Source organism: Aotus nancymaae, unplaced genomic scaffold (assembly GCF_030222135.1).
Source record: "Aotus nancymaae isolate 86718 unplaced genomic scaffold, 86718_ANA_hifiasm-v0.15.2.pri h1tg000011l, whole genome shotgun sequence".
Lineage (NCBI taxonomy): Eukaryota > Metazoa > Chordata > Mammalia > Primates > Aotidae > Aotus > Aotus nancymaae.
In genome coordinates, this window is record NW_026988422.1 from 33525114 (window position 1) to 33536818 (window position 11705).

The 11705-nt window shown below is 41.5% G+C and overlaps 1 protein-coding gene across 1 annotated transcript; it reads left to right on the forward strand.

Moving 5' to 3' along the window:
* Positions 1–8652: 8652 nt before the first annotated feature.
* LOC135274169 (armadillo repeat-containing X-linked protein 2-like) lies at positions 8653–11358 on the forward strand. The gene has a single exon (XM_064374463.1). It carries the CDS (start codon positions 9065–9067, stop codon positions 10955–10957), a length of 1893 nt encoding a protein of 630 aa, XP_064230533.1. The 5' UTR covers positions 8653–9064; the 3' UTR covers positions 10958–11358.
* Positions 11359–11705: the final 347 nt, after the last annotated feature.

An 11705-nucleotide genomic window follows, 5' to 3' on the forward strand; every position in this document is an offset into this window, starting at 1 on the left:
GGAAGGGAGGGAAGCCGGAGCCACGGACTCGCGGCAGGAGGCCTGCCGGGGTCACAGACCCGTGGGGAGGGAAGCCAGGGGTCACGGACCCCGCGGCAGTGGGAATCCCTGATGCTGTGCAGCAGTTTCCTGACAGGGACTCCCTGAAAGCAGCAGGTGGGGTAGTGGGTAACAGAAGTCTTACCTTGTGGTGAAACAAACAGCAGCTTCCCAGTCCAGCTCTGTGTGGAGGAGTCAGTTTCCCCGGGGAGGGGTCTTACAACTCCTTCCCGGCCAATGCACCATCTGTAAGGTCTGTTCTCGCCGAGGACGAAACGAAGAAACTGAGGCCAGCATGAAAATAATCCAATGCAAGGGAATTTATTCAGGCTCCCGGACGAGGTTCTGCGGCCCGACAGGAGGGGCCGGAGAAGTCGCGCGGACTCCTCTCAGGCACGGGGTTTTATAGGGAGTGGAGGCATCCGATTGGCTGTGGCCAAGGTGAGTGGGACAAAAAGGAGGGGAGTGGGACCTGGATGAAACAAAATGGAGGGGAGTGGGACCCAGATGGTGGGGAGTGGGGCCCAGATAGGACAAAATAGTAGACAGGGAGTGGAGCCTGGATGGGACAAAATGGTATCAGGTATGTCCTGATGGGGCTTTTTTTCCCGGGCTCCCGGCGGTGGGGGCGGGAGGCGTGTCTGAGCTCCTGGCAAGGGAAGGAGGCGTGTCCGAACTCCCCTCGAGGAGAGGAGGCGTGTCCGAACGCCCCGTGAGGGGAGGGGGCGTGTCCGAATGCCCCGCGAGGGGAGGGGGCGTGTCCAAATGCCCCGTGAGGGGAGGGGGGCGTGTCCAAACGCCCCGCGAGGCAGCCAACCTTACAGGTAGTGCTAGAGGAATATACAATGGAAGGAACTCTTCTGGACTCAGGTTCCGGGAGGCCTCCCTGGTAAAATGAGGCAAATGAAAGCTGAAGAATGAACAGATGTTAAGAGGCAAAACGTGAAGGACAAATACTGTATATAAAGTGATTAGCTCGTGGAAACGCTTAGAGTTTCCACTGTAAAAGTAAATCAAATTGGCTCTGAAATTGCAGGGAGAGAGTATGTTATTATCTGAGGCTGAAGAAAAGGAAGGAAGCCAGGTCTTGGATGGCATAATATACTCTGAAAAGAAGTTTGTGTTTTAATTCAAGGGCAGGGAACCACGTGAAGTGTCTTAAGGAAGAGTAGGTTTGAGAAGAGGAAGGCTAGCTTAGTTGTAGACTTGTTGAGTAGAAGATTTTACGTGGCATCCAGGAAAGCAAGAAGTTAGATTTGTGGATTAGGAACTCAAGAAATAGTACCAGAGCCAGGTGTAATGGCCTGTCCTTGTATTCTCAGTTACTTGGGAGGCTGAGGCAGGAAGATTGCTTGAGGCCAGGAGTTTGAGAGCAGCCTCAGCAATATAGTGAGAGCTAGTCCCTTAAAAAAAAGAATGAAAGAATAGAAAAAGGAAAAGAAAAGAGAAAGAGGATGGGAGGGAGGGAGGGAGGGAGGGAGGGAGAAAAATAACAATACAAGATTTGAGAGCCACTGGTGTTTAGTTGGTAATTAAAGCCATGGGAATGGGTGATACTTAGGGATAGAAGTGAAAACAGGCCAAAGATGAAATTATGGGCAATGGGTTGGTTGGTGGTTAAGCAGATGAGGAACACTCAACAGAAGACACAGGAAAAGACTTGCCCAAGAGGTAGGAAGAAAGCCAGGAAGCTGTGGTGTTCTAGAAGCCTGGTAAAGCATTTGAAGAAAGAGATTAGCAGGGATTAAGAGAGGAAATTCCCATTCATGTGAATGATAAAGCAGTTATTCTTAGTAGAATAACTTAGGAAGGTTCTTGGAGAATCACAGGACAACATAACATAGGCACCAGTTTCTCTTAATTGAGCAGTTTTAATTTACAATGCAGTAGAAACAAACACATGAAAAGAGTATGTTTAACTTCAATAGAGTTTTAATTTCAAAAGTAGAAATCTTCAATGAAATAGGATATGCCTCACCATTTATTCTTATTTCAAAATACCAACCACAGATGCATAAGCTCCAGGGAATTTTTTGCCTGACTAGGAAATCATATTTAAGAAACTAGTACCTTTGTCAGATGGGTAGATTGCAAAAATTTTTTCCCATTCTGTTGGTTGCCAGTTCACTCTAATGATTGTTTCTTCTGCTATACAGGAGCTCTGGAGTTTAATTAGGTCCCAATTGTCTATTTTGGCTTTTGTTGCCAATGCTTTTAGTGTCTTAGTCATGAAGTCCTTGCCTATGCCTATGTCCTGAATGGTTTTTCCTAGGTTTTCTTCTAGGGTTTTTTTGGTGTTAGGTCTTATGTTTAAGTCTTTATCTATCTGAAGTTAATTTTAGTGTAAGCTCTCAGAAAGTGATCCACTTTGGCTTTCTGCACACTGCTAGCCAATTTTCCCAACACCATTTATTAAACAGGGAATCCTTTCTCCATTTCTTGTTTTTGTCAGGTTTGTCAAAGATCAGATGGTTGTAGATGTCTGGCATTGCCTCGAGGGCCTCTGTTCTGTTCCATTTGTCTATATCTCTGTTTTGATGCCAGTACCATGCTGTTTTGATTATTGTAGCCTTGTAGTATAGTTTGAAATCAGATAGCATGATGCCTCCAGCTTTGTTCTTTTTGCTTAGGATTGTCTTGACTATGCAGGCTCCCTTTTGGTTCCATATGAAGTTTAAGGTGTTTTTTTTCCAGTTCCGTGAAGAGGGTCATTGGTAGCTTGATGGGGATAGCACTGAATCTAAATTACTTTGGGCAATATGGCCATTTTCATGATATTAATTCTTCCTAACCATGAGCATGGAATGTTTGTGTCCTCTCTTATTTCCTTGAGCAGTGGTTTGTAACTCCTTGAAGAGGTTATTTACATCCTTTGTTAGTTGTATTTCTAGGTATTTTATTCTCTTTGTAGCAATTTTGAATGGGAGTTTGATCATGATTTGGCTCTCTGTTAGTCTGTTATTGGTGTACAGAAATGCTTGTGATTTCTGCACATTGATTTTGTATCCTGAGACTTTGCTGAAGTTGCTTATCAGTTTCAGGAGATTTTGGGCTGAGATGATAGGTTCTTCTCAATATACAATCATGTTGTCTGCAAATAGAGACAATTTGACTTCCTCTTTTCCTAATTGAATACCGTTTATTTTTTTTCTTGCCTAATTTCTCTGGCTAGAACTTCCAATACTAGCCAGGAGTGGCTAGTGGTGAGAGAAGGCATCCTTATCTAGTGCCAGATTTCAAAGGGAATGCTTCCAGTTTTTGCCCATTCAGTATGATATTGGCTGTAGGTTTGTCATAAATAGCTTTTATTGTTTTGAGATGTGTTGCTTCAATACCTAGTTTATTGAGAGTTTTTAGCATAAAGTGCTGCTGAATTTTGTCGAAGGCCTTCACTGCATCTATTCAGATAATCATGTGTTTTTTTACTTTGGTTCTGTTTATGTGGTGGATTACATTTATAGACTTGCGTATGTTGAACCAGCCTTGCATCTCTGGAATGAAGCCTACTTGATGGTGATGGATAAGCTTTTTGATGTGCTGTTGCAATCGGTTTGCTAGTATTTTCTTGCATCTATGTTCATCAGGGATATTGGCCTGAAGTTTTCTTTTTTTGTTGAGTCTTTGCCCGGTTTTGCTATCAGGATGATGTTGGTCCAACAAAATGATTTGGGAAGGATTCCCTCTTTTTGTATTGTTTGAAATAGTTTCAGAAGGAATGGTACCAGCTCCTCTTTGTATGTCTGGTGGAATTCGGGAGGTCGGGGTGGGACAACATGGGGAGAAATGCCAGATGTAGGTGACGGGGGATGGAGGTAGCAAACCACTTTGCCATGTGTGTACCTATTCAACAATCCTACATGATCTGTACATGTACCTCAGAACCTAAAGTACAATAAAAAAAAAAAAAAACTGTACCTCTGAACATATATCCTTAGGTGATTAGTCTCCTGTGAAATAACTATTATTTCTACACATCTTTGACTTTTGTAATGCTCTCATTTTTAGAATAATAGAGAGACAGGTAAAAGTGCAAATGCTCTGTCTGTATCTAAAGTATTGACAGCATTATAGGAATTTACTCTCTTCCTGCAGTCACTCAAATCTGAGCACAAAACTGAAGTAGCATCATAAACTAATAAAGCTCAAGGTAAAGTGAAGTCTGACTTCAGAACTTAGCAGCTATTACATAGTTGTGGCTTTTCTTCTTATCTAATTTAAACAGAAATTAAGACAAAAAATTTAAAAATATACTTTATTGAATTTATAATTTACCTAAGTTCACATTTATTCTATCTATATGCTTACTATGAGATCAATGTACTATTTTTTGAAGCATTTAGTATAAACTGAAGTAATTACAATTAGCGTGTCTCAAAAAATGTGATTCAGAGAGTAGTATTTGCATATCAAATTTACTCCTGCAAATCAGCTTGGTTTTGTATTCTTATCTTTTTTCTCAATAAAAGTATATGAAATGAATCTCTTCTCTGTGGTGGCAAGCTAAAGATACCTCTGACTTAATTTCTATATGGGACCTTTGCTGAACTATCTCCCCAAATAGTAATTCTTATCACAATAATGTTGATAGTCATGTGACTCTGTGTTCTTAGTGAGACTGAATCATCTTGCACTGTAGATATGCACCATTTATTATGAGATCCTGCTAGAACCTACAATCCATTTGTCCAGTCTTTCCATGGAGACTTCAAGTATTTGTTTCTTAATGTGTAGATTCTAGATAGGGGTGATAGCAAAAGGAACAATGAACAAATATTAATCATGTAATGTTTTAGGAAAAGGCTACACATAGAAAAACATACATGGCATAAAAAGCAAAATCCCTACTGTGTTGTGATCTGACAATGTGACAAATGCTTCAGATAAGTCTCCTGAAGGTTTCCAGGTGGTTACCAAAATGAATTATATTATGGCAAACCCAAACTGAGATACAGTGTGGATTATCCTGACTATCCAGGATGCCACTAACAAAGGAAACATACATTTTGGGGTTCATTGTGGTCAGGTAATGGAGAGGCTTACAGATTGCAGTGTATCTGCCATATGCCATGGTTATGAGCAGCAGCATCTCATTTTACCCATGAATGAAAAATATCTGTATCATGCATCTTGGGAAAGAAATGATGCTGCAGTTAGTGAAAAGTTAAGAACTGTAGTAGAAGAAAGATACATCAAGAAGAGAAAGGCTGGGCAGTAGGAGGTACCTGGGGAATATAAATGAGAGTCAGTAATTACTGTAAATACAGTGAAGAAATTTTCCAGAATAATTCCCATGTAGAATACAGAGAAGAACCAAAAAGAGAAAGATGCATCTCCCAAGAACTTAAAAGTCCAATCAATACAAATGTAGAAACCAGAAAATTACTTACTCCATCCATTGACTCAGTCAATAGAGAAGAAGCTGATGTATTCTGAAGGCAGAAAGTAAGGAAGCATTGAGAAATACAAATACTACATGTTGATGTGTTGTTTGACCATAAAAGATTTTGTGGGAAAGATGTAGCAAGTGCTGAAATGTGAAGACAGAAAACACACAAGGAAGATAAATGAATTGGGGAAATGTGGTGATTATAAGTTATTAGAACAAGAACAACCAAGAAAGAAATCATATGGGAATATGGCAGATAGAGTGAAGGATTAGGGAGGCAAAGAACAGAACTTCCCTAACAGAGTACTTCTTTACCGTGCCTATCATGCAGTAATTACGGCTGCTTCAGTCTTGTTCATATATGTTCAACAAAACATCTTCCATGAAGAAATAGTCAACCATATTTGAAATGTTAAAACCCTTAACTGTATTTATCTGTATATACCCTTAGAGGATGTACTCTCTAAAAAATATTTTACTTCACACTTATGCAATCTCAGGCATTAATCACACATTTAATAGTTACCAACCAGTGAGGGAAAGAACAATTAATCTCAGAGGTGTGGTAGCATAAAATGTCAAGACTTACTCCTCTGTTGGTTTTCCAATACTTGTGATTCCAGCCAATCACTTGTTGGAGGATTAAGACTCACTTTAAATAAAACCCCCAAAAAGAATATCTTAAACCCAAATCCCCAAAAAGAAAGTCTGAAACTCAAAATGCGGGCTTTTCTTTCTTTTTTATTATACTTTAAGTTCTGGGGTGCATATGCAGAATGCAGGTTTGTTACATAGTTATACACGTGCCATAGTTGTTTGCTGCATCCATCACCCTGTCATCTACATTAGGTATTTCTCCTAATGCTATCCCACCCCTAGCCCCCTACGACCCAATGGCCATGGTGTGTGATGTTCCCCTCCCTGTGCCCATGTGTTCTCATTGTTCAACACCCACTTATGAGTGAGAACATGCAGCGTTTGCTTTTCTGTTCTTGTGTCAGTTTGCTGACAATGATGGTTTCCAGCTTCATCCATGTCCCTGCAAAGGACATGAATTCATCCTTTTTTATGGCTGCATAGTATTCCATGGTGTATATGTGCCACATTTGCTTTATCCAGTCTATCATTGATGGGCATTTGGGTTGGTTCCAAGTCTTTGCTATTGTAAACAGTGCCATAATAAACATATGTGTGCATGTGTCTTTATAGTAGAATGATTTATAATCCTTTGGGTATATACCCAGTAATGGGATTTCTGGGTCAAATGGTATTTCTTTTTCTAGATTCTTGAGGAATCACCACATTATCTTCCACAATGGTTGAACTAATTTACACTCCCACCAGCAGTGTAAAAGTATTCCTATTTCTCCACATCCTCTCCAGCATCTGTTGCCTCCTGACTTCTTAATGATTGCCATTCTAACGGGTGAAATGGTATCTCATTGTGGTTTTGATTTGCATTTCTCTAATGACCAGTGATGATGAGGTTTTTTTTAACATGTTTGTTGGCTGCATAAATACCTTCTTTTGCGAGGTGTCTGTTCATGTCCTTTTCCCACTTTCGATGGCGTTGCTTTTTTCCTGTAGATTTGTTTAAGTTCTTAGTAGATCCTGGATATTAGCCAGAAAGAGTGCTTTTCTGTGCTTTGTTAGGAATCAAAGGGAGTTGGTGCTTTTGAAAGTTCTGCTCTAGGATTAATGCCTTTGACAATTTGCATATGAATTTGAGAAAAAATGGTGTCTTTACTAAAACAAAATATTAATCATGATACACTAAGAGCATGTCAAATCTACAATGCCCCATAGAGATAAAGGTCAAAATAGCTGGTCATCAAACATTTGAACTTTGTCCCATTAAGATGTTTCTAAAGGTTGGTAAAATTGATACCAACTACATTTTAGAGAGAACATCTGTGATTATCACTACATATAAGTAGAAAGTTCATACATCTTGATCTATAACATATATTTGGATCCATTCATTATGTGATCTAAAGTGAAAAATTAGAAGTACATTTAAGAGAGACAAGATATGAAAAAATAAAATAGTGCAGAAAGGGGTAATTAAGATTCATAATAAAATGAATGTGGCTGTTTTAGGTGATACAAATTTAGCTTTGTTGATAAGTCCAAGAAAGTGTTAAATGACAAAAGCTGGTTACAAAAGGATTTGTCCCATGTAATATACTCTTTACTTGAATACACTGAAATATGTAAGTATATACTTCAACATCTCCAGAGAACCACTTTGGAAAATGGCATTTAAGGTAACCCTAATATTAAAAAGGTTGACCATCTATGTTGTATTTTCTATATTGGCCATGTATTTTAAATAAAAATTATGAGAAGAAAATGAGAGGAAAACACTGAGAGAGAAAGAAGAGTGAGGAAAGGACAAAGAAAAGAATACTGTTACATAAAGAGAGTGAAATTCTCACACACGCACACACACACATACATATGACAGATACAGATGTTTTGTGGCTCTAGTTTCATAATTGTATTATGCTTTGTTAAATCACCATTTCTCAGTTAGTGAGTGACAGTTATTGGGTGCATTATAAAAAAAATACCTGGGTGTTTTACACCAAATTTTAACCAAAATTCTGCATGCTAATTGGTTTAGAGAAAAATGTATACATGTGAATGAATTTTGAGTTAGGGAATATAAATGATTGGTAACTGGATGGCATTTTACAGAATCCTTGGGTGTCCACTTATTTAGAACAGGTTACTCATGCACTTAAAACAATAGGAAAGCACTCTTAAAAGCCACATCTGCATTTTGCCAATTAAATTTTATTCTTAAATAATTTTCTTCTTTGTTATTGTAAACTGTACTGCAATGAACATTCGCGTGCATGTGTCCTTATAGTAGAACGATTTATAATCCTTTGGATATATACTCAGTAATGGGATTGCTGGGTCAAATGGAATTTCTATTTCTAGGTCCTTGAGAAATCTCCACACTGTCTTCCACAGTGGTTGAACTAATTTACACTCCCACCAACAGTGTAAAAGTGTTCCTATTTCTCCACATCCTCTCCAGCATCTGTGGTCTCCAGATTTTTTAATGATCACCATTCTAACTGGCATGAGATGGTATTTCAATGTAGTTTTGATTTGCATTTCTCTAATGACCAGCGATGATGAACATTTTTTCATATGTTTGTTGATTGTGGCACAGTTTACAATAGCAAAGACCTGGCTCCTCTGGGTACCAACTCTATTGCGCAGCTCGCTGCCCTGTGATTAACCCAGGCGAGGAGGAGGAGGAGAAAATATCCCCAGATCCGGGCAGGCCCGACCCCACATCCAGTCCTGTGTTGTGAGAGGAGGGAAGAGAAATAAACGTGGCAGCGCACAGACCGTTTTCCAGACACCTCCGGCCCACACAGCTGTTCACCCCCGTCTTTTCAGTCCTGGAAAAGGAATTCGGGTCTGTCTTCCTTTTGGCCTCTGTGAAACTACAGCTACAGTGGGAAAAAGCAAACCGATCTTGATCCCAGGAGGCCCTGCCTAAGCCTCAGCAGAACTTGTAAGCCTAAACTGAAGAGCCTCACCCGGAGGAGCAGGCATCCCTTAACCTTAACCAAGCCAGTTCCACCCTCTGGATCAGTGAATAACCCCAGCTGCACCATGAGCCGCGTTCGGGATGCTGGCTGTGTAGCGGCAGGGATAGTGATCGGGGCTGGTGCCTGGTACTGTGTCTACAAATACACCAGGGGAAGAGACCAGACCAAGAAGAGAATGGCCAAGCCCAAAAACCGGACTGTGGCTGGGACTGGAGCCAGGGCTAGAGCCGGCCTAAGAACCGGATTCACAATTGACCTTGGGCCAGGATTCAGTCCCCCAACCCCAGTCCACGCTGAAGCAGAGGACAGGGCCCAGGATGAAACCTCTGCTCTGGACACAGCTGGAGCTGAGGCAGTGGCCCCAGCTGCATCCAGCGCTGAGGCTCAGAGTGGGGCAGGAAGTCAAGCCCAAGAGGCAGATGGAGCCGGGGTTGGGCCTAAGTCCAAATCAGTAGTTGGGGCTGCAGTGGCTTCTACAATAGCACCACCTCCCGTGGTGACAGAGGCCCTTGCAGCTGCAGAAGCCCCTGCAGTGGCAGGGCCTCCCAAAGTGGCAGAAGCCCCCATAGAAGTGGAGACTCCCAGGGCAGCAGTGCCTCCTGGGACAGTGGTGCCTACCGAGGCAGCAGCACCCACTGAGGTGACCGAGTGTCCTGGGGTAGCAGCACCTACCAAAGTGGCTGAAGCTCCCAGGATGGCATCGCCTACCAAGGCGGCTGAGGCTCCTGTGCCCCCAACGCCTATTGCGGCTGCAGCTCCTACTGGGGCTGCAGAGGCTCCGGGAACTTCTGGTTCCCCTAGAGCAGCCGCAGTTCCTGGAACAACCGCCGCCAAGAAAGCAACCCCTGGGGCTCACACTGGGGCTATACCTAAAGCCACATCAGCGACTGGAGCTGTACCCAAAGGTGGAGCCAAGGCCAGGTCCCGGAATGGGGGCAAGGGCAAGGGCAAGAAAAGCAAGGTTGAAGTAGATGAATTGGGGATGGGCTTCCGTCCTGGAGATGGGGCTGCAGCAGCTGCTGCAGCCTCTGCTAATGGTGGACAGGCTTTCCTGGCAGAGGTCCCTGATTCTGAGGAAGGGGAGTCTGGGTGGACTGACACAGAGTCAGATTCAGACTCTGAGCCTGAGATTCAGCACAGAGGGAGGGGAAAAAGGCCCGTTGCCATGCAGAAGCGCCCCTTTCCTTATGAAATTGATGAGATTCTGGGTGTCCACGATCTCAGGAAGGTCCTTGCCTTGCTTCAGAAATCTGATGATCCTTTCATCCAACAGGTAGCTTTGCTCACTCTGAGCAACAATGCCAATTATTCATGCAATCAAGAGACAATCCGCAAATTGGGAGGCCTCCCAATTATTGCAAACATGATTAACAAAACTGATCCCCACATTAAGGAAAAAGCCTTAATGGCCATGAATAACCTGAGTGAGAATTATGAAAATCAGGGCCGGCTTCAGGTGTACATGAATAAAGTGATGGATGATATCATGGCCTCTAACCTGAACTCAGCAGTTCAAGTAGTTGGACTAAAATTTTTAACAAACATGACTATTACTAATGACTACCAGCACCTGCTTGTCAATTCCATTGCAAATTTTTTCCGTTTGTTATCTCAGGGAGGTGGAAAAATCAAGGTCGAGATTTTGAAAATACTTTCAAATTTTGCTGAAAATCCAGATATGTTGAAGAAATTGCTCAGTACCCAAGTGCCAGCCTCATTTAGTTCCCTCTATAATTCTTATGTGGAATCAGAAATCCTTATTAATGCCCTTACTCTATTTGAGATCATTTATGACAATCTCAGAGCAGAAGTGTTTAACTATAGAGAATTCAATAAAGGTTCCCTTTTTTACTTATGCACTGCATCTGGAGTGTGTGTTAAGAAAATTAGAGCCTTAGCAAATCACCATGACCTCTTAGTGAAAGTGAAAGTTATAAAGCTAGTGAACAAATTCTGATTGGTTATGTGCTGTCAAAAGACTTCAAGAAATTTCTTGGTTTTGCAGTCTGGAAGCATTGAAAATTGAAAGTTACTGCTTTCCACTTGCTCATATACTAAAGGAATCCTTTCAGCTGCCAGTTTTGAATAATGTATCATCCAGAGTGATATTATCTGTGACAGTCACCAGCTTTAACCTGAACCATTTTATAAATACCAAATAAATAGACCTTGTACTGAAAACATATTTGTGACTTTAATCGTGCTGCTTGGATGGAAATATTTTTACTGTTTCCTCTGAATTGACAGTAAACCTGTTCATTATGAATGGCCTACTGTTCTATTATTTGTTTTGACTTGAATTTATCCACCAAAGACTTCATTTGTGTATCATCAATAAAATTGTATGTTTCAACTGAAAAAAAAAAAAAAAAAAAAAAAAAAAACAATAGCAAAGACCTGGAACCAACCTAAATGCCCATCGATGATAGACTGGACAGGGAAAATGTGGCACATATACACCATGGAATATTATGCAGCCATCAAAAATGATGAGTTCGTGTCCTTTGTAGGGACATGGATGAACCTGGAAACCATCATTCTTAGCAAACTGACACAAGAACAGAAAATCAAACACTGCATGTTCTCACTCATAGGCAGGTGTTGAACAATGAGAACACATGGACACAGAGAGGGGAGCACTATACACTGGAGTCTGTTGGGGGGAAATAGGGGAAGGGACAGCGGGGGGTGGGGAGTGGGGGAGA

Bases quoted from the DNA above. Each gene is read 5' to 3' on its own strand.
- LOC135274169 (XM_064374463.1), top strand. From the start codon at position 9,065: ATGAGCCGCGTTCGGGATGCTGGCTGTGTAGCGGCAGGGATAGTGATC.